At 39.1% G+C, this 23,271-nt stretch overlaps 1 protein-coding gene across 2 annotated transcripts in view; it reads left to right on the top strand.

Moving 5' to 3' along the window:
• Positions 1-23,271, top strand: part of FBXO11 (F-box protein 11) — a 79,495-nt gene that overhangs the window by 52,676 nt on the left and 3,548 nt on the right. For both annotated transcript variants that reach the window (XM_082306093.1, XM_082306094.1), the window contains exons 8-19: positions 1,275-1,381; positions 1,480-1,591; positions 6,696-6,802; positions 6,888-7,025; positions 18,312-18,529; positions 18,845-18,930; positions 19,008-19,102; positions 20,185-20,307; positions 20,413-20,498; positions 20,844-20,920; positions 21,032-21,175; positions 22,090-22,200. In XM_082306093.1, the coding sequence (XP_082162219.1) occupies positions 1,275-1,381; positions 1,480-1,591; positions 6,696-6,802; positions 6,888-7,025; positions 18,312-18,529; positions 18,845-18,930; positions 19,008-19,102; positions 20,185-20,307; positions 20,413-20,498; positions 20,844-20,920; positions 21,032-21,175; positions 22,090-22,200 (1,404 nt within the window). The remainder of the gene's footprint in view (positions 1-1,274; positions 1,382-1,479; positions 1,592-6,695; positions 6,803-6,887; positions 7,026-18,311; positions 18,530-18,844; positions 18,931-19,007; positions 19,103-20,184; positions 20,308-20,412; positions 20,499-20,843; positions 20,921-21,031; positions 21,176-22,089; positions 22,201-23,271) is intronic.

Below are 23,271 nucleotides of genomic sequence, written 5' to 3' on the forward strand. Positions count from 1 at the left end.
GTTACCAGGCCACAGAAAAGTATTTTGTATGACGACACAAGTCCTCATCAAAGCCTCTTGTAGTTGTTATCTAGCACTAAGTGAATAGTGGTATGAAGAAGAGCTAGACTACCTTAAAATATTTGCAACTCTGCAGTAATGAAAGCAAAGATCTGGCTTTTAGATAGTGAGAACAAGCTGGATAATGATGTAAATGTTGCTTCATTCTGACTGGCACCTTTCTGCCTGAGTGATAAAGAACAGGACATACCACTTGTCTGTACGAGTGTCAACAGACAACAGAAGAAGATCTGCTCGTGAGAAATCCTGTACGTAGGCTCTTCAATAAATTACAGAATTTAGGGCAAATACCTGTTTGTGTTTGTGTGTCTCAAGTTGGGAATCGTTTGAAATTGCTATCAGATAAGTTATCTACTATAGTATGTGAAACTTCCATATTTACATTTCATGTATTGAGGAAGGCTTCTTCTGTCTTGCATATTTAACGTGCAGTTTCAAATCAGACAAACTATCGTGCTTGTGAATGAGAATCCTTGAATTTATACCAATGTAAGACTGTTGTTAACTTGTGCTCCCTCTGCTGGCTGTTGCCATACCAATATAAACATTTCCTTCCCTTGGATTAAGGATAAAGAATAGAGCAGAGCCTTGCTGGTAACACAGGAAATCAAATTGCAGATTATGGGAACTTGCAAGTGAACCATTTTGAAACCTTCTGTACATACTTTCAGAAGTATAGTTCAATCTTATAATATAAGATTTCCTTCTAAAGGATAATGAGGATGTCAATTCAAAACTCTGAATCTTACATTTGAGAAGTGTGGGGAGGTCACTCGTAGGTCATGAGCAGATTACTAAGTAGTTGTTTAAATCGGTTCAAATTAGTGATGGAATGTGTGTATTTAGCTTTAATAAAAGGGTTTAGAATACCAAAATACATTGTATTTAGTAACAGAATTACAGTGCCTCTAGACTGGTATCCATGTTTAAACTGTTAATTCAGTTCGTAATAAGTAGTAGTCAAAAACGAGCTCTGTACAAAAGAGTATTTTTCTAATGGAACTAGATATTAAATTGTGCAAGATTGTCTTAGTTAAAGACTAGTTCCTTCATTGTCTTTGAAACTTTCTGGTTTAAGATTCTTCTGACATGGAGACTATTTATGTGCCAAGAATAGTGTTCGCTTTCCTTTGCTTTGAACAGAATTCTAGAAGTCTTTTGAGGCTCTCTTGTCAGTGGCATAAACTAAGACTTAATAAATGTCTTCTTTACAGCCCCTGGAAAAGTAGCAGATAAAGTTATAATAGAAAACACTAGAGATTCCACCTTCGTTTTTATGGAGGGTTCTGAAGATGCCTATGTTGGATATATGACAATCAGGGTAAGAATCTCAAACTTCAGCAGAGCTTTTAATAATTTCATTTTAATGCCTGAGCAATTAAATAAATACTACATTTCTGTGTTGTCTTCCTTTTTCAGTTCAACCCTGATGACAAATCTGCTCAGCACCACAATGCACACCACTGCTTAGAGATTACCGTGAACTGCAGTCCAATTATAGATCACTGTATTATTCGAAGTACTTGTACTGGTTAGTGGGCTTTTTATTGTTTGAAATTAACACTGTGTTTAAAATTACTAAACTAACCACAGCAAATGGAAGCAGCACACAAATTGATTATGATCACTATTGGCATATTTCATTTTTTGATGCAGGTGTTTAATACAGGTCTGCAAGCCTTATTTGCCTTGAAATGGCATTGCTACAGTGACTTCTTCATGTCTAAGACCTTTGTGATAATGTATGCTTGGTCTTCTCTTTGAATCAGTTTGGACTTTCTGGGCACTTAGTTTAAAACCTGAAAAGTGATAGTTTATATAAACTTACCTGGTTTTGGTATATATAGTTGTAGCTAGCAGGAGAGGGCATTTGAAGGGGGCACACATGGGACTTTTACATTAGGTTCATTGCAATATGCAGTATTGGGATTGATGGCATTAAAACAGTCATGAGCTGTAACTGCTAAGCTAAATTCACTTTCCTGTCAAGAGTGGAATGATGTGACATACTCAAAGTATGAGTTCCTAGCTATGCAGGCAGAAGAAATGCATAGTGTGGAAAGTTAGACTCGTTTTGCCATCAGAAATAATGAGGAATTTATACCGCCTGATTTGGGGAACATTGGTAGTCTAGATTCGGGAAAGAAAGGGTCAGAGGAAGTGGAAGTGAGAGGCTGGATGGCAATTCACAGTCGTCGGCAGGAAGATGTGGCAGTTTGCAGCCGCTAGACACAAGACATGGCAAGTTTAATGCGTTTGAACACAACCAGATGAAGTGGAGTTGGAGTGTCAGAAAGAAGAGGTACCAGAGAATTAAGATACTGAGTCTTTGCATGGAAATGGCAATCTGAACTTTATATACCTAAGTTCAGCTAGTGAAAGGGAATGGATCTGCGCAGCAGGCTGTGCATAAAGGTTGCTCAGCTCAACATAAAGGCAAGGAAACGAGATCTTCAACTAGATATAAAAATTACACTTTTCTGGTACTAGCTATGGAGGAGGGTATTCTGCAGGGGACTGTAATAAGAACGGTGGAAGGATTCCTTGTCTGTGCCTTGTCAAGGAAGGTATGCTCTTTTCTTGGAGGTTTCAGGCAATAAAACACTACTTCACTTTTGGTCAAGGCAGCTCTACGCTTTGCATCGCCATCTGTTTTATTGGAGACGTATCAGCTAATATGTGGAAGTGTTAAAAATGAAAAAAGAGGAACAAAGAACAGCTAGCTGCTCTCAGTATCTTGATTTATTTGTTTAATGCTAAATACTGGGAAATTGAAGTATATGAAGAAGATTTGTTCCGGAAATTCTTATATACCAATACTGGGGACCCTGATAACAAATGAGGGGAATTAGATTGGTTTCTTGGACCACATTCAGCTTGGTTATAAAAGTAGCTTGAAGAGCTGCATGGCATCATATTGAAACATGTGCTTACAGATAAGCTAGTAGGTCTTGATGTTTTTGTGAAAGTTGTTTATTAAAATTAAGCTCTGATAATTTTTTTTCATGACCACTTTTCATTCTGGAAGACTATTTCTGAGAATTTTGGACTTTTGCCCTCTTCAGTACTCTGGATTTCTGAATGTTTGCTGCATTGAATTGCTGCTTTTCTTCTCCAAAGTTAAAATTTCTGGTCAGTTGTGGAGGCTGTGTGGAGGCTGTACTATCATCACTTATTGATTATTAATTTTTGTTGACTTTTTTAATCCTACCAAGCCTTGCTATAACCTACTCAGGAAGTACTGAGCGTGTGTAAAAAGGGAGGAAGAATGGCAGTCTGCCAGAAAAGGCATTTACTGTTTCCAAGTCAGTGACATCTCTGAAATATTGATCCATAAGCATTCAAAACCTCTTTCCTAGCACATGCTTGATATGCTTTCTGTAGATCTCCTAATGGCATTAAAGCATATTTCTACTTTGTCATATGTAAAGTTCTTAATGTATGTAATATGTAAAGATGGGAGCTGTATAAGTGCGGGTGATTTAAGCTGGAGGTCTCTTGCTGCCAGTTGAAAGCATCTTTGAAATATTTTAAAATAAAGTTTAAATGGCAAGATCCTGAGTCTAGAGGTTCTATTGCATCCATTGTAGAGGAAATCTGTATTAGTCCTCACCCTGATAGAGAAAAGAAATAGTGGATGGCAATGTGCCTTTTTTTTAAGTATTGCTTCAGCGTGTGCAATCATTATATTCTGAGTAAACAAAATAAAGCCTAAACCAGTAATACATGTGCTTGGTACTCTAAAAGGACCAATTTCACACAATCAATAGTGAAGTCCAGTGAAGTGAGTCAGAATAAAGATTGCTTTCGTTTAAATAAGCAAAATGTGATAGAGGTATGCTTTTGGAACATCACACCGAGTTCCCAAAAATCCACAGTTCCTCACTGTCACCAAAAGACTTAGAGGAAAGGGGAGTGAAAGCAATTATGAAATACAAAAATGAGAAGTTATTAGCAATTAATACAAATAGGAAAATATGAATTGCAGGAAACTGTGGACCCCCCCCCCCCAAAATACAAACACCCAAACAAAATACCTCCCTGCCCCCCCAAACAGAACTTGGTAAACAAGACAAGATATAACATCTGTCTAGAAGAGACAGTGCTTGTGTCTTAACTTGGGGAACAAAGGGAATTTTAGCGGTGATACTGATCCATCATAGAATGGAAGAATTTGAATGGCAAAGTGTTGTGTAATTTTTGTTCCATATTTAATGAGAATAGGCAGGAATGATAAATGTGCTCATACCCTAGAGGGATAATGAAATACATTCCACTCTTGACAGTAACCATGGATGAGGTTAAACAGCTGTAAAAATAGACATTCTAAAATCATACAGGAGTTTAAAAAGAACTGGCCAAGAAATATTCTGGGCTCCTATTATGTATCAACAGTAACTTGAAACTTGGGTGAGATGGTGTATGTCCGGGGCAGGGGGACGGGATGGCATGGGGGAGACTATACAGGATGAAGTGTGGCAAGTAGTACTGCCTGTTGATCCTGGGTAGAATAATGAGATAGTAAAGGCGGGGGTTTGGTCAATCAAGAATTTAAAATTTGTGATTGAAGCAATTTAATGTGTATTTACAGAAAGTTATAATGGTTGCATCACGCTGTTAGCATTTTTGATTACTTTCTTTGACTAAAAGAAGGTAGCAGTCCCGGTATAATTACATAGATGCTTGAAAAATATTTTCCTTCAATGTATAGTGCCTTAAAACTTTAGAATTTTACAGAATTACCAGAACACACATTAAATAGAGGAAAAATAACTTTCAGGGTAATTTTAAATGGGCTTTTCTGTGGCTACTTCTTGACTTAAGGCTACTTTATCAATGATCTGCAGAGAAGAAATAAAATACCTATTGATGAGAGAGACTTGTAGACAATGATGACTTAGGGTAGTATAAATAACCAGGAGGATGGGTTGCTATGCCCTTTTTGGAAGATGGATGCTCAAACAATATTCACATTAGTGTGGATGAGTGTGAAGTTATACACACAACTCGTTTTTGTTCCTATTTTAAGTGATAAACCTCTCTCCTGAGAAAAGCTTAAAGAGTCATTGTGGGTAAACAGCTAAATATGAGCACTCGTGTAGTCGAGTGGCCAAAAGAACTGATGTGATCCTTAGTTATGCCTCTGGGAATATTGAGCAGAAGTAGAGAGGCTGTATTGCACCTCTGCTTAGTCCTGCTTCAGAATAAAGTGCTCTTTCCTGGTGACCATAGCAACGTGTTGAAAATTTAGAAACGGTTCAATGAAAAGTCCTAAAAGATAAAGCAGAAAAATTCAGTTGTAATGAAAAACATACTGACTGCAATTTGTTACTTTATCGAGGAGGAGGCTGAAGGAGTACATTGCTGGCACTAAATACGTGCCTGCATTGGGCATGGCATACACTGGTATAAAGAGAACCAGTAACTGGGTGCTAAAGCTGGAGGAATTCAGATGAGCAATTAAAGTGTAAATTAACAGGGTAGCAACTCTGTAACCAGCTAACAAGCTTTATGGTGGTTTCTCAGTTGTTGGAAACATTCAAATCAAAATTAAATGTGTTTCTAAAAGATATGTGCTGAAATTCCTGCTACTAGAATTGAAGCGGGAATTAATTCAGGGAATTATTATAGCCTGTATTATTCATAAGGTCAGACTAGACAATCAAAATAATTTCTTAAGGATTTAAAAAAAAAAAAAGCTCTGTAAATGAGTCTATGAATTATTAAAATATAGTCTTTGTGGTACTGTGCTAGAAGGTAATATGAAAACTTACTAATAGAGCATGTACTGGCTTGCTTATTTAGTGATGTTTAATTGCAGAGAAGGTGTGTGTTACATAGGCCAGATACCTTGAGGTGAAGTCTTACCTTTCTGAAATCACTGCGAATCTGCTATTGATTTTTAGTGGCCGTAGAATTTCACCTTTTCATACCTCATGGAGTTCAGGGAATCAAGCTGATCTGATGAATTCCTGAGCCGCTTGAGTCCTAGTTGCCTGAAAAGAGTTTGTTCTCTGGGTAATGGTATGGTAGCTGAAATCATCCAAGGAGCTGCAGCAAGGAGCTTTGTAATTCAGCTGGGAAGAGACCTGTTGGTTTCCGATGTGTAGTTCTGTACTCGAGATTGTGCTGTTTGTCTCTGGCTCATCTTTAGTTAGACAGTGTGTCTTTGTATGCTACAAAATTATTATTTGTTTGGGCTCTTTGAAGTACTGGGTTATGGAAGTTTAAAGGGAAGTAAAATAAGGCAGTAATTAGCATAGAATTTTATTATATTTCTGGTGTCCTTTGTCTGTTGTGAACAGTCAGTATACAGTGGGCCTAATGTAGGGAAATAAATGAGCGAGATCTTTCATAAGCATGAATTATTATGTAAACTATTGTCTATTCTGGCAATCATACACAGCTGTGTAACCTTGGCAGAGTGATTTTTAAAGCAACTCCTACCTCGGTTTTTTGCATCTGCAAAATGATGACAGTGTTTTTCTGCCTGTGGCTTGCAATGCTTTGGCACTGTGCATGCCGAATCTTTTTTAAATATCAGTTCACACTAACTTTTCTTGCAAAAGCACTGCCAGACTATTTATAAATACACTATGCTTTGAAGCTATGGTAACTGTACTGTTTTCTTCCAGTTGGCTCTGCAGTATGTGTTAGTGGCCAGGGAGCTTGTCCTACTATTAAACACTGTAACATCAGCGACTGTGAAAATGTTGGACTTTATATTACAGACCATGCACAGGTATTTTTCGATATCAATTTCTTTACTTTGATAAAATTGTTTAATGTTCTTGATTCCCATCTTAATTTACATTTTTATTTCTCAGGGAATATATGAGGACAATGAGATCTCCAATAATGCATTAGCAGGGATCTGGGTTAAAAACCATGGAAATCCCATTATCAGACGGAATCACATTCACCATGGACGTGATGTTGGCGTTTTCACTTTTGACCATGGCATGGTAACGTATATGTTTTCTTTTGAAGGAAGGAATATAGATGTTGTGTAGCTAAAGTCCTCAAATTTCACCTGTCATTGAAGAAATGTTTAGAAAAACATTTTTTTTATGTGAACAGATATTTTAAGATATGCCTGCCATTCTTCTCTTGCCCTTCAGTGGGCAACTTGACTTTAAAGACAATTTTAGCTGAAAGAGGTTTAAGCAAGCTTTTTGCAGTTGATTGGCAGCCTGTTAGATTGAATTATGTTGCAGTGACAAAATACCTCTTGAAATAGGATGTAAATGGTAGGCTTACATTTACACTATTGCTTCATTCTTTTTCCTTTGAAACGGAGCAAAAAATAAGGTGCTGGAAGATTTAAAAATGAAATAAAATGCTCTGGGGAGACTTAATCAGTCTTATTTTAATGTTAAATCTCTGAAACACGATATGTCCAGCTTCCCAGGGAAGAGGACTTTTCTAGCATGGAGTTAGTTGTGGAATTTTAACACAGAATTTAGTTTCAGAATTAAGGCCTTCTTTCATAAAAATGTTTGTTTCTGTGGGATGAAGGTGATAACTTCCAAGTACATGTAAAGTAGTGAGTAATGAGTTTGCATAGCCCTTGAAATAAACAGAATGGATTTTTGCCACTGAAATAAAAGATTATTTGCTGATCTGTTTTAGCAAAATACTCTGCATGTCTTCCAAACAGTGCCAAATCATTGTTTTTCCTGCTTGAATGACAAAGTCCCAATTCCCCCCACCCAGCTGGCAAAATGAGCAGTTTCCTTCTAGTCAGTCTTAAAATGGCAGATCTTTAAGGATGCTTTCCATAGAGCGCAAGAGTGTAAGAAATCAGGAAAGGAAGGCAAGAGACCGACGAGGATGAGTCAAGACCTGCTGGTCAAACTAAAGGGCAAGAAGGAAATGCACAGGCAGTGAAAGCAGGGACAGGTATCCTGGGAAGAGTATAGGGATGCTGCATGGTTGTGTAGGGATGGGGTCAGGAAGGCCAGGGCGCTGCTGGAGCTGAGCTTGGCAAGGGATGCAAAGAATAAGAAGGGCTTCTACAGGTGTGTCAGCCAGAAAAGGAAGGTCAAAGAAAGTGTACTGCCTTGATGGGCAAGACTGGCAAACTGGTAACAGTGGATGAGGAGAAGGCTGAGGTACTCAACAGTTTCTTTGCCTCAGTCTTCACTGGCAACCTCTCTTCCCACACCTCTCAAGTGGATGGACCGCAAGATGGGGACTGGGGGAGCAAAGTCCCTCCCACTGTAAGAGAAGGTTCGTGACCACCTGAGGAACCTGAACCTGCATAAGTCTATGGGACCTGATGAGATGCATCCCCGGGTCCTGAGGGAACTGGCTGACGTAGTTGCCAAGCCACTCTCCATGATATTTGAAAAGTCCTGGCAGTCAGGTGAAGTCCCTGGTGACTGGAAAAAGGGAAACATTGCACTCATTTTGAGAAAGGGTAGAAAGGAAGACCCTGGGAACTACTGACCTGTCAGCCTCACCTCAGCCTGGGAAGATCATGGAACAGATCCTCCTAGAAGCTATACTGAGGCACATGGAGGACAGGGAGGTGATTCGAGACAGCCAGCGTGGCTTCACCAAGGGCACGTCCTGCCTGACCAACCTAGTGGCCTTCTATGATGGAGTGACTACATCAGTGGACAAGGGAAGAGCTATGGATGTTGTCTGTCTGGACTTCTGTAAGGCCTTTGACATGGTCCCCTGCAACATTCTTCTGTCTAAATTGGAGAGATATGGATTTGATGGGTGGACTGTTCGGTGGATGAGGAATTGGTTGGATGGTCAGGTCTAGAGGGTAGTGGTCAACGGCTCAATGTCCAGATGGAGATCGGTGACAAATGGTGTCCCACAGGGGTCTGTATTGGGACCAGTCCAGTTTTATATCTTCATCAGTGACATAGACACTGGGACCGAATGCACCCTCATCAAGTTTGCAGACAACACCAAGCTGAGTGGTGCAGTTGACATGCCTGAGGGACGAGATGCCATCCACAGGGACCTGGACAAGCTGAAGAAGTGGGCCCATGTGAACCTCATGAGGTTCAACAAGGCCAAGTGCAGGGTCCTGCACCTGGGTCAGGGCAACCCCTGGGATCAATACAGGCTGGGGGATGAAGGGATTGAGAGCAGCCCTGCGGAGAAGGACTTGGGGGTACTGGTCGATGAAAAGCTGGACATGAGCCAGCAATGTGTGTTCACAGCCCAGAAGGCCAACCGTATGCTGGGCTGCCTCAGAAGGAGCGTGGCCAGCAGGTCAAGGGAGGTGATTCTGCCCCTCTACTCCACTCTGGTGAGACCCCAGCTGGATTACTGCGTCCAGCTCTGGGGTCCTCAGCACAGGAAAGACATGGATGGCTTGGAGTGGGTCCAGAGGAGGGCCACAGAAATGATCAGAGGGGTAGAACACCTCTGCTATGAGGAAAGGCTGAGAGAGTTGGGGTTGTTCAGCCTGGAGCAGAGAAGGCTCCGGGGCGACCTCGTTGCAGCCTTTCAGTACTTAAAGGGGGCTTATAAGAAAGATGGGGACAGACTTTTTAGCAGGGCCTGTAGCGATAGGACAAGGGGCAACGGTTTTAATCTAAAAGAGGGCAGATTTAGACTAGATATAAGGAAGAAATTTTTTACGATGAGGGTGGTGAAACGCTGGCACAGGTTTCCCAGAGGGGTGGCAGATGCCTCATCCCTGGAAACACGCAAGGTCAGGTTGGATGGGGCTCTGAGAAACCTGATCTAGTTGAGGATGTCCCTGCTCATTGCAGGGGGGTTGGACTAGATGACCTTTAAAGGTCCCTTCCAACCCAACCTATTCTATGATTCTATGAAAATTACACACATAAAAAGTACAAAATGTGATCAGAGTATGGTGAACTAAATGTCAAAGTAAATAAGGGATGCTGAAGTTAATACTGCTCACTGTCGGATCAAGTGTGATGTTCAAGATCAGCATGATTTCAGATTCCCTCTTGCCTTCACAAGGATACCACAGAATTTGATTATCTTGCTGTAGGTGTTGGATGGTGCAGGACATGGATTGTCTGTAGCTTTGGTGATAGGGAATAATAAACTGTATAGTCAGTTGCTTTGAGGGTTGCGTTTTTAAAGGTGCTGTAGATAAATAGGAACCTCTTCTCTGGTGCTGTGCTGCTGCTGTAATGAAAACCTCACTGCAACAGACTCGATTTCAGAACGCTGCTGAAGAACGAGGTCAGCCAAAGCAGTGGATATTTCATGTACTCTGGGATGCTAGTGCATATTCCCCGCCATACATTTTGTTCCTACCCTTACTACCTGACACGTGGCTTGCCTAGCTATGGCTAAATATATGCTAGGTTTGTTCTTTGGCACGAAGACCATAACTAGACCTGAAATGTTATATCCACAGATGTTCTTCTGTAAGTAAATGTCTTTTATCATCGAAACAGTAGTTTTACTGGTAGATCTTATTTAGTCCCTGAGAAAGATAATTAATTCTTGTAAAAAATACCTGTAGAAATGCAAGCATTAGACGTTAATGGCTTTGACTAGCTGAGTCCCAAGTGTTTTCACACTTTTGCAGACATAGCTTGGGTGTAGACTGGACCTCTGTTTTCTCGTTTCAATTTTCTCACTTTATCTTCTGACCTTTGGATCCACTGTTCCTTCCGTATCTCTCATGTATTTCGTCTTCCTGTCACCACCCCTCACCCCCCCCAATTTAGTATGTTCAGAGATCTGACTACAGTAGATAATAATTTTTAACTTGGACTCATTTGATGCTTGCTCCAAGGAAACTATGATCTACCATTTTAAAGTAATCTTATTCCTAAATAAAATGTTTATTAATTCAGGTACTGAATCGCTTTAGCTTTCCTGCTGAACATGAGGGTTTTCTACACTGTGTTAATGTGTTGGAGGACTGTTGGCTAGGTCTCAGATGCCTATTGAATTAAATAATAATCTCTTGTAATAAGGCATTTCTTTGGGGAAATAAATTGCCATAATTTTGATGAATGATTAATGCAATTAGAGCTAATAGATAACGTAGCAAGCTTTCAGAAAAATAACATGTAGTTTCGTCATGGATAAGAGGAAGAAGAGAAGCAGCTGGTTTTTGAAGATCAATAGTTTGATCCCTGACTGGCTGTTTTTAGGCTCACTAAATTGTGGATCTCTTTTCCCTTTGTTAGGATATCTTCCTTCCCTTGTAAGTACTTGTTCTGTTGCTTTAGTTCTAACCCAGATCTGGTCGGGTTCTTGAGGAGTGTTGGCAGTCTGGAAATAGTATTAACAGAAAATCCACTGTGGGTAGAAACTAGTGAGGCCTTTCCTCTTTCCACCCAAGTCGCTGGGGAGGTAGGGGTAAAGGAGCAATGCAGTGCTAGTTGTAGCTGTTTGATTTGCAGTTTTCTGGTCTCAGTGGAAGGTAAAGAGGTCATAGAGTGCTGTTATTTTTGCTGCTGGCATAAAATCTTCTTGTCAGTGGAAGGTCAAATGTGGTGGGATTCTGCTCTGTTAGGTGCCTCTTCTCCACTCCCTTAGTTCCATCCTAAGGAGCATATTTGTTCTGTGTTCGGCAAGATTATACCAGCCGAGAAGAATTCCCTTCTAGTGGTCTTCTGACAGATTTCTTTACATCATTTTATATTCTCTAGAGCTGTAGTTCTTTGGCCATTTTGCAAAGAGTAGCGGCAAACTTAAGATTGTCTTTGGTTTCTATTATTTCATTGTTTGGACGCTGCCACTGCCTCATTTAAGCAGTATTAACATATTGTATAAGTAATCCTAATCCGCTTCGGTGGATACATATATCCATACAACCCTCCAAGACTTAAACAGGCTCAGAAACATGTAATGAAGAGATTTCAGCTGTAGAAAAGCTGGTAAAGGAGAGTGCTTCAATAACTCTTGGAGGGGAGATGTCTGTATGTAGGCTTGAGGGTTAATTGGAAAGTCTGGAGCTGCTTCTTGTTTAAGTACTGAAGTATAAATATTAAATATGAGTATTGAAATATTAAAAAAATTTAAAAGCCAGACTGAATTCACTTGATTCATTTTAAATAAAAGTGTATTTGATCTATTGTCTTACGGGTGGAATACCTGTCCCATGCTGTGATCAGTGTGATATCACAAGCAAAATCGAATAGAAATAACTTTCTCCTTTCTGTTTAAAGGAAACACTAGCACACTAAAGAGAACATGTGAATAATATTTATCTCAGCTGCAAATATTTTTGAAATCTTTCTTAGTCATAAACTCCTTTGAAAGATTTCCCCCCCTCCCTCCCCCTTCCATCTCAGTCTGCTTTTGGCAGCGTCCTCTGTCCTGTATCATGCTAGCGATAGAGTTGATGAAATGACATCATTGGCAATATTTACATACTCTTTAAGTGACGTGGCATCTTTCAGATACAAATCCTACATACCTAAACAAATTAATGGATTTTTCTATGTTCACTTCTCTCACTTCCCTTCTGTTATTTTTGGGTGTGGTGTGGTGTTTGTTTTTTTTTTTTCCCCATTGCTTGTGACTGTGAAGTGGGATAAGTACATTCCAGTGCTGAATTCCTACCCTACATGTTCTTTTCCCGTGGGTTTCTGTGCTGGAGTGCTGGCTCTGAAAGGTTCAAGACTGCTTTGTTTTTTGGTTTCATGCTCTCAGACTGTTCTTTGTGTTTTGATACTTGTAGAAACTTAACCTCTTACTTCTGAACGGGCAATACCCTGATGTTTGCCTTAGTGCTGGTGCCAAGTGTTTAACAAGCAGGCATTAAAAATGCAGCATGGCATTGGCAGCCCTCAGTGCCTTATGCTGACCTCTCTTGCCAGTTGCCTGAGATGAGTTACCAGACATTTGTCATAAACTGTATTTAGTAGCTGTTTGCAAACAACAGAGAAATTCCGATTTACTGTAAGAATAAGCATAATTTTATAGTTTAAAGCTGAGATGTAGGCATAACAGTCTTCATTTCCATTGCTCCCGAATGAGAAACATAGCACTATTGCTTGTTTGTGTGGTTTTTTTTTTTGGTTTTTTTTTTCCCTTTTTGATGGAAGAAAAGTATAGTAGCATGTGTCTAAGTTGGGTGATTGTGACTAGTTGGCACCTCAGTCTTTTAAATACTACAAATCAGATAATTTTAAAGAAGTGTGTATACAAAGTCCAAAACATATGAATGAAGCTTATGCCAATTTCTATATAGACTACATAAAAACTCCATTGGCCTTTTGCTGCAGTAGCAAATTTTTCCTATGCGCTAAAAATAAAGGGTTTGCTTTGTGTCTTGAATGTGGTTTTCTTTATGCTGCATTTGGATTTTTATAAAATCCACCAGCTCTCGAATAAAGACCATTCCAGGCTTTGGGAGGCAAATTTTTATAAACATATTTTTTATGCTGTCAGTCATACTTGTTATTGCTATTTAATTAAGTTGATACAGAGTCAGATACTATTTAGCAGTTCGTTTCTTTATCTCGGTCTCCTGGGTTTTTTTTCCTTACCCTGTTGGGAATACAAGTGTCATTAAATATGTAGGAAGTGTTAAAGCTTGCACAATTTTCTTTTTTTTTTTTTTTTTTTTTTTTTCCTCCCCCCTCTGTCTCAAAGATCACAATGTTAAAGAAATGCAGAGGTGTTTCATATTACTGTTTAAACAATACAGGTATTAAAAAAAAAAAAAAGTCCTTTTAGAAATACATGGGGGAAAAAATTCCTCTGAAAACAAAAGCAGTGAGCAAAATCCCATCAGTTACAAGTTTTAACCCTAATGCATTTCAAAGCAGTTTTCGTTAGACTAGAAAAAAATGCAAAACCAAAAAAAATCCAAGTTCATATACTGACTTAGTTTTGATGTAAAAAGTCTTCTGAGCTTGTCCAGCTGCGCAGGAACCCTTCTTTGTCATCACGTCAACTTTTTCTGTACACCAAGTACTGTGTGGAAACATTATTACTTACCATTATTAATTACTTAACATTATTAATTACCATTACTGTGGTGTTTCTCTGTTCGTGATTACTTTCTCTGCTCAGATCTTAACAGGCTGCAGCGGTGTGCTCTTGCCCATGCTTTCTGGCACTGTAGCCATCATCTTGCGCCCACAGCTAATGCTTTGCCTGGTATTTTAAATAAATTTGATGTACAGAGCTACTTTTTAATGTTTGGGATTTTTCAAGCAGAAAGCTACTGCTAAGGTATTTTGAGTCTCCTTACACTTGATATTTTTGTGTAAGATGGTAGCTTTCTTCCACATGCATCCCTTATTCCTTCTTCCTTATTAATCACAGGGGGCTGCTCTTCTTACTAAGCAATCCTGGCACTGCCAGGTTCTGCGTTCTCCAGGTTCTTCTACTGCTACCTGATGAATTATAACCAGAAACCATCACAAAACACAAGTAAAATACCCAGCACGCTTGAAAATCCTTCTTAGAAGGAGGTGGAGGCAATATAACGCTTGCAATCCCTCTGTGCAGAGGAGGAGTATTGACCTTCCTGACCTTAATAGCTGCCTGGCAGGATCTCCGTAAAGGATCTGGGCTTGAGCTGCCCGACAGCTGGACGGAGCTTAAGAGCTGCAGGTTGGGCAGCCTGCCTGTGCTGTTAGGCAGAAGTGGTAAGAAAGGAACCGGCTGTTTCTAATGGTGTTACTGGTTATACCTGGAGCCGGCAGTGAGCTTTGGGTTTGCAAACAGTGTTAGTGGGCCCTATGGATAATAGATCATTTACCTCTATACTTAGAAACACAATGTCCTTCTTATTTCCTTGTTAACAAAGTGTTTGTTAACTTTCCAAGAAGAAAATGTTGTCTGAACCTATATGTGATTTCTTGGGATCCAGAAGTTCATAACTTTAAAAAAAAAAAAAAAAAAAGGAAGATGTCTTTGAGAGGATATAGAGGATATAGTTCAAAGGCACAACAGTGCCTTTTGAAGGGGAGCGGCTGTCATGGCTGGAAAAGATACCAGAGATTGCCTGGGGGCATCTTAAAGACTGAGATAAGTTTAGCCCTTCTCCCTAGGGGGGGTGAATTTGGGCCAAAGAAGTTGTTGGTTTCGACAGAGAACAGCATAGGAGATAGGCAGTCTGGGAAGGAGGTGGTGGCTCAGGACTGTGGAAGAGCATGTGATTCTGACAAACAGCAATTCTGTTGGTTTAACTGAATTCAGTTTAATAATTAGGCACACAGGTGGTGTTCAGACATGGTCTCAACACGTGCAGAAATATGCTGGGTTTAACTGCATCAGCTCCAAGTCAGCAGTTCAGCTTAAGCTGACTCTGCTTGAGTTGGACTGGACTTTTTAATGCAGTTTCTCTTTATGAATATTGAATGTTATAGGATCTTACCTAGCAGAAAGCCTTGACTTTCTGACCCAGCAGTCAGTCTTATAAAGGAATCTGAGATGTAGATTCCCCCCCCCCCCCTCCTTTTTGAGGAGCGCTTTTTTCACAGAGGCTTACAGGAAAATCTCAGTTTCTTCTGAATCAGCGGTCCTGCTTTTTTCAAGAAGGTAGGAGAGCAATCATTTTGAAGGCTCAATTTTCTACTTTTTGAAGAAATGATACTTATACTCTGCTGTCAGGTAATGTTATGGTATTCTAGGATGTAGCGGGTAGAGTACAATTAATCTACAGGTGCCTCTTCTGTTCCTCTCTGAAGTTGCATATTATGTAGATACACTGGGACACAAGCAGAAGCGAAAGAGCCTTCTCTTTCACTTCATTTCCAAGCCAGTTTAAAAGTTACACCGTATATGGCATTGTTTTCAAGAATTAAAGGTATTTGTACCAAAATTTCCTTACTATTGAATAACAGTGCTTGCTGAAGCTCGCAACGATATTGCTGACTGTGTGATAAAGGCTCTGCTTGTTTGCAACTTCCCCATGGCATCTGAAATGGCTGTGATGAAGCGCATCTGAAATACCTCTCTTCCCTCATCATGTTGCTGTAGTAGCAACGTATTTGGCACTCAAAGGGAAGATAACGTGTGAAGTAATTAAAAAGATACCAGACCATGTATAGCAATATTTTAATTGAAATTACGTATGCCATTAAGAGGATTAACCTTTATACCAAATTGTCTTCTTACTTAAGTTTCTCTGAGGGCTTTGTTTTAAGTGAAAATGAGGAAAAAAAAGTGGTTCCTTTTGGGAGAAGAGGTCCCAAAGACTGCCTGTTGGTGTGAAGGTGTATTTCTGAGGAGATCTCCTTTAGCTTCCCCTGTCTGTTCGTGTGTAGCTTCCTTGAGAACTCTGAAAACATCTTGACTCACTCTGAAGAAATGTAATCCTAAGTCCTTGAAAAAAATATATTCTGAATATTTACAGAAAGTAGGCTTTTTCCATTTGACTTTTTTATTTGTCACCCAGAGGGGCCCGGGGAGCCGAGCTGTGCACACTGATAGTACTTTTTTGGAGAACGTTTAATCAATGCAGTGCCTTTCCTGGCTGCAGCCCTCAGAGTAGGGAGAAGTACATGCTGTCTTGATTTCCTCGTTGAACTGTATGTATTTCTGCTTTTTTGTGATCAGAATATGTTTGATGAAGTCCCTGAGCAATTCACAGCACATGAGTAACACAACAGCGAAACAGAGTGCTTGCTACTTAGGTTGGCACTAACTTGAGTAATTTCTGTGTGGTAGATAGTAGAAACTCCAGGACTGAGGTGCTCGTGGTAGTAGGTCATGTGAGTACCAACACTGGAATCCAGTTACACTGGGCAGTAGGAGGAATTGTGCTTTTTTTGTAGTTTGCAAGTAAAACAAGTCTCATGATTAGCGAGACTAAGTAACTAACTTAAGTGGCTACGGGAAAAACAGTATTTGTGCGAGGTGCCTCGGAGGGTGACAAAGATCAGTGAAAGTCGGGTCCCTTTCCTTGTGGGTCAGATATTTTACCTATGTACATGTTATCAGTTCGTTAAGCAGGTAATATTTTGTGTGATGAGGACTGATACTGCTAAAAGTATAGCTGGAATCGTATAGATTGTGTATACTGTAGATGGCTTTGCAGAGCACAGAGAGACAGACATCTAGGAGAAAAGAAAGAACTAGGATTGGTTCACGTTATCTTTCAACCGTGTGTTCTTGGGTGTAAGGGACAGTGCAGTTTTGGTTGTTTGTCAGCAGCAGAGTGCTGCTGTGAATGTCATGTGCTCTGTTTTCAGTCTTGCCCTCTGCAGGTGCCCGCTGGAGATAGCCTGGGTTAGAGATTTCAAGAGCTTGCATCCAAGCCATCCACAAATTGAAACACATCACTTGGCGATCGTCTGCCATCTCCAATAAGAGATGCTTCCTCTTCCAGTTGTTTAGTTTCTGTTCTTATAGTTGGGCAAAATGGGCACATAATACCATTAAAGTTCACCTCAAAGAATAGGTTGAATTTTAGTATCAAAATGTTCTAAAACAGTGTCAGAAAAATGCTCTGAAAGGAGTGACACAGTTACTTTGCATGGCCATAGAATGAACTAGAATCGGAGATATCATCGGGCAGAAAACAACCATTTTGCCAGATGAATTTTCACGCGGACCAGTTCATCGTGCTGCTGCACGAGTGCTTGCTGGCATAGCAGAAGGAGCATGCCTGGGATGGCTCTGTGGCATGTCTTCCCCCCCCGCCATAGCTATGCTGTTTATAAAGCACATGTTTAAATATAGCTTTGTTGTAGGCCTACTACTACTCTTGCAGTGCCTAAGTGGAAGTGTACACCATTTTAAAAAAGCGGGGCGGGGGGGGAAGTTTACCAGTTGGTTGCTCAGACCAGTCCAGCCCTGGAAAAATTACTCATCTCCCACATCCATATCTATTTATTCTGTCCAGTTATTTCAAAGAAATTTAGGACACTTCTTCCTAAATAAATCATATTCTTACCAAATATATATGGTTCTGGGTCTGAAAATAAGGAGGTAGTCTTCTCCATAGCACTGTGTTTTTTATATTGGACCTATGGGCTTTATGGCCTTTGAAAGGAGTCTGATCCTTAGGCGCTGCTAAGGAAACCTGATATTCAGTCCTCTTCGAGGTGCCATGTCCAGAGTTGCCATTTTTTCTTGGTATTCCATGGGTTGTAATAAATAGCAATGCAAACACTGTCTTTGAAACAGTATTTTATTTTGGGGGGAAAAAATGATACAGTGGCAGTGGCTGTTTTAATTAGTTATATAAGTACTTACATATTGTCAATTTTGGTACTGTTTCCTTTTTAAATGAGGATTGTATTTAGAGGGGAGGGAGGGGAGGGAATAGCCTTCATTTGTAAAAGGACTTTTACAGGAAACTGCACGTTTTGTGTCTTAAGGGTTATTTTGAAAGCTGCAACATACATAGAAACAGGATAGCAGGTTTTGAAGTGAAAGCATATGCCAATCCTACGGTGGTTCGATGTGAAATCCATCACGGCCAGACTGGAGGAATCTATGTTCATGAAAAAGGAAGAGGACAATTCATAGAGAACAAAATCTATGCAAACAATTTTGCAGGTGTTTGGATTACCTCAAACAGTGACCCAACAATAAGGTATTGTTTTCCTCGTTGATATTTTACTACATAGAAGAGACTTGATGGGGATGGGGAAAAGTGCAATTTTATTTCATTTATTTATAATGAACTGTAAATACTCCCGTATATGTAAAAATGAGATTGCTGTCTGTGTTCGGTTGAACTGCATTTTTAATTTGCCTGTATACTTGGAAGTGTGTATTTCTCAAAGCGACAGAGCGTAAATTCTCTATTTTAAATCTGAATGTTGTACACTCCTAGACACTACATATGTGTATAGTATTGTACAGTGTATTATAATCATGTCATAATGTGGATACTTTTGTTTCTTAGGGGCAATGCAATTTTTAATGGGAATCAAGGTGGTGTTTATATCTTTGGTGATGGAAGAGGCCTTATTGAAGGAAATGACATTTATGGTAAGCTAATTTGCTTATTGCATCTTGAATTCTGAGAAAAATGAGTAAGTTGTATTAAATAACATTTTTGTTAACAGGTAATGCATTAGCAGGAATACAGATTCGAACAAACAGCTGTCCCATAGTTCGACACAACAAGATTCATGACGGTCAACATGGTGGAATTTACGTAGTAAGTGTTACCTACAAACAGGCATACAAACTTGTTTTCTGTCCATATAAACATTGGGAAAAGGTACTCTATGTAAAATGCTTGATTGTACTTACAATGATTGAATTTCTTACATTATAAACTAGGTTAATTGTAATAGACTGAAGCTGCTGCTGATATTTAAAAGATGAAGGCTCTTATGAATGTCACTAAATTATTTCTATTGTAGAGTTAAAAATTTAGAATGGGATAGAAGACAGAATTTCACCATTTCTTGGTTAAAAGCTTTTTAAAGGCTTAGTTTTCACAGTAGTTTGTCATTATTAAAAAAAAAAAAGTTAGGAATCTGTTCAGCTTTTTTGGAGTGTAATGTGTTTACCACTAACCTCAGAAAATATTTTTTCTTTGCCTTCAGGATGACATACATTGCAATTGCTGTACGGTCGTGTATTGTAAAAGTGAGGAATAAAGTGCAATTTCCAGCGTGTGCAAGGGCTCTGCTAATTGAACTGAAAAAGCTGTCAGGTTCCCTTAAGCCATATCAGATTTTGAGAAATATTTGTGTATCTTTCTGCCAAAAGTTACCTAAGGTTCAGCTAATGCTGCAAGTGTGCAGCTTCATCTGTTCATTCTGTAAATCTAACCAGAACAGCTTACCCTGACCAAGAATACTGTTGCTTTGCTTTAAGCACAAACACGTGGGAAAGATAGTTACCTTAAGAGACGTGCCAATGTTCTGTCAGTCTGGTGGACAGGGCTGGGTGTAGGTTTAAGTGCCAAGTGCCACAGCTTTCATCTGATTGCATGGCATGGGGGAGGTACCTTCTACCAACAGACTAGCAGAGATTTGCAAATATTACTGCAGAGCCTTGAAATACAATGATTTACATGCAGAGTGTTCTTCGTTTCATGGCAAACGTTCAAAATCATGATCTACTGTTACTTAAAAAAAAAAAAAAAAAAAAAGTGAAAATACATACTCAAATAGAAAAGAATTACTTTGCTACAGTAAAGAAGCTGTGTTGGGGAGGGATGGGTACAGCCAGAAAAACAGTATTGGCAGTTTGCAGGTTTTCTCAACTCTTAAATTGTCTTGTATTTAGCATGAAAAAGGACAAGGTGTGATTGAGGAAAACGAAGTTTACAGCAATACTTTGGCTGGAGTCTGGGTGACAACAGGGAGCACTCCAGTCTTGAGGAGAAACAGAATACACAGTGGGAAACAGGTGAGTTTTGCTCCGGGGTTAGAAGGGGGCCATAGAGAAGAAAGTTCTTCTGTGTTTTTATACTTCATTACTTTGGAACTAATAATTTAATTCTCGATGTGTTAGGTTGGAGTTTATTTTTATGACAATGGACATGGCGTGTTAGAAGACAATGACATCTATAATCACATGTACTCAGGGGTTCAGATAAGGTAAAATGTATTCTGATTTTATGTCAAAACAGACATAGCTTGTTTTATGCTCTTGTGTGTTTTTAACAGTTCTTTTCATTTTGTTCCTAAAAATAACTTTTCTTGAAATCCAATATGTCTGAATATCCTCTGCTTCAACTTATAAGAGTTATTTTACAGCCTAGAATCTGTGGCCCTTGAAGTCTGTAAAGCTAAAACATGTTTGCGTGTTTGGAAATAACTGTATTTTAATAAGATTTTTAAGATGAGAGATCTATGGGGCACTTCTGTAGAGGCGTTTTAAACGTTTGGCCTTGGGAGGTGGTAAAGTGGTTTAAATAATTCTTTGTTTACGTTTCTGTCTAGAACTGGAAGCAACCCCAAAATTAGACGCAACAAGATCTGGGGTGGTCAGAATGGTGGTATTCTTGTCTATAATTCTGGTAAGTTTGTTTTTCACATTTATCCAAAATTGTTTGTGTTCTGCAATATTACCTCTTCCCATTTATTATCCTTTTTGATTTTATTTTTTTCCACCCTTCCTTCAATTTTAGGGCTTGGATTTATAGAAGACAATGAAATTTTTGATAATGCAATGGCTGGTGTATGGATTAAAACAGACAGTAATCCTACACTAAGAAGAAATAAAATCCATGATGGAAGAGATGGAGGCATCTGTATATTTAATGGGGGAAGAGGTAGTTTTTTCCCTTACTGGCATATACTGAATATTCTGGATAAGAGTTTAATTTCAGATTAAGCAGTGTCCTTTTTAAAGTGCTCTTTAGAAACCTAGCTCTTGTCTTCTGAAGTAATAAAATAGTTATAATGAACATACACTGATGCTTTTTAGCCCTAATTACATCAGTAATACTGAAGTCTGTGGGAGGCAGAGAGGTAATTAATCTCATCCAAGACGACTGTTAGATTGCTGCTTAGGACAGTCCTTTTATCCCATCTGCTTTTGTAAGCTTTGCCATTTGACTGAAAGACAGTATTGAATTCAAGTCATGTAGCCAAAATCCTGCATCTGAACAGTTCGGGTTCTGCCAGTGTCAGAGATTTAGGGTAAAAAAAAGGCAGATCTTTAAGGAATCTCCTGTGTACTTGTAAATTTAGAAGTGGTTCTCCTCCGGAATCCCCTGACTGTTGTGTGTCCTGGTATCGGCTTCTGATATTTTGTAGATAATCACTTGCTGTAAATGAGCTTTAATTTTAAGTTAAGCATTTTAAAGTAATCCTGTCCTGCAATAACAAAAATGCAAGTTAAGCTTTGCTTTGGCAGACTGCTCATTTTAGAAGACAGGAACCAGAAAGATTTTGGAAAGTGAAAAGACTTAGTATTTCCTCAAAAATAAAACAGAGTTTTCTGTAATGGTGCATACGATCCCAAATTCTATTTGGTATACTGAAAAAATACACTTATGTGATTATACATTGAGAATGACTTTAAACTTGTATCACTAACTTCAGTGCTATTGGTGGGTATTCCCCGAATGAAAGGAATTAGCAGGATGATGATAGATGAGATCTTTTGAAAATATTTCACAGAATGGTTACAGGTAAGGAAACGCTAACAAGCTCAAACGTCATGTTTGTTGGTCTGTCACAGGTCTTCTGGAAGAGAATGATATCTTCAGGAATGCTCAAGCCGGTGTTCTCATCAGCACCAATAGCCACCCGGTGCTAAGGAAAAATCGAATATTCGATGGATTTGCTGCAGGTTTGTGTTGTTTACATCAAGTTTTGAAGTGTTAGAGCTTAGACCAAGTTCTTCACAAAGCTAACCTGACTTTCTTTACCCCACGGTATTTAGACACTTTAACAGAGTTTGGGATATCCTTCAGTGTATTCTAGAAATCATTTGAGAATTCAGAATTGTAGCCAGAATATCTTTACAGCAGTCTCTGGAATTACTAGCATGTTGAGAAACACCACATATTCTGCCTTCTCATTTTTCTGTGAAATACTTTTTCATTGTTGTTTTAGAAGTAATTGATAGAATTGTCTAGGACATATTTATAGTTGATCTGCTGGATGCTGGTTTGAATATTTTATCACTGCTTAAAAACCTAGGAAACAGAGCAAATACACATTTCAGAGATTTGAATTGCATCTCAAGTTCAACTTTCTCACTCCACAAACTTGAAAAATTATTAAAATGATCATTTCTTACTCCAAAAGAGATGAAAAATATTTAATAGTGATTTTTGTGCAATTTACTGTTTAATGATCGCAGTTGCATACGTCTTGCATTCCATTCCATTTCAACTAAAACTGCATTCTTGAGTTTTCTCCCGTCTTTCTTTCAGAAGAAGCAAGTTTTCTGAGAAGAGCCTCTAAAGGTGTTGTTTCAGTGTGGTGGGGGGGAAGGATAGGTTGCTGTCGAGAGCAGTCCTGGACAAATGACTTGGAAGACATGGGTTACTGATAAAAGCTAAGAATGAAAGAAATTAATTTTAGGTGCCCATCTTGAGAACTTTTTAAAAAAGATATTTTAAAAAGGGTAAGGTATGTGCACAAGAACTTTCAAATATATGTGAAGACGACAGCTTTAAGCACCCAAAAATCATATCCCCCTTGAAAATACTATGAAAATGGTCATAGTACCATTTTATTATCAGATAAACTAGTAGTGTATTGTTACTACCAGAACCCACGCATGCCAGCTGTAGCTCTTTGCAAGGATTCAACAGAAGTATTTGAACCTTAGTTTTATAGCAAATTACAGTGCAATTTCTAGCTATGTCATTTTCCTTTTTTCCCCTGATTTTATGATGGTTTAAAAAAAAAG

The sequence above is a fragment of the Platalea leucorodia genome, assembly GCF_965183815.1.
Source record: "Platalea leucorodia genome assembly, chromosome: 3".
NCBI lineage: Eukaryota > Metazoa > Chordata > Aves > Pelecaniformes > Threskiornithidae > Platalea > Platalea leucorodia.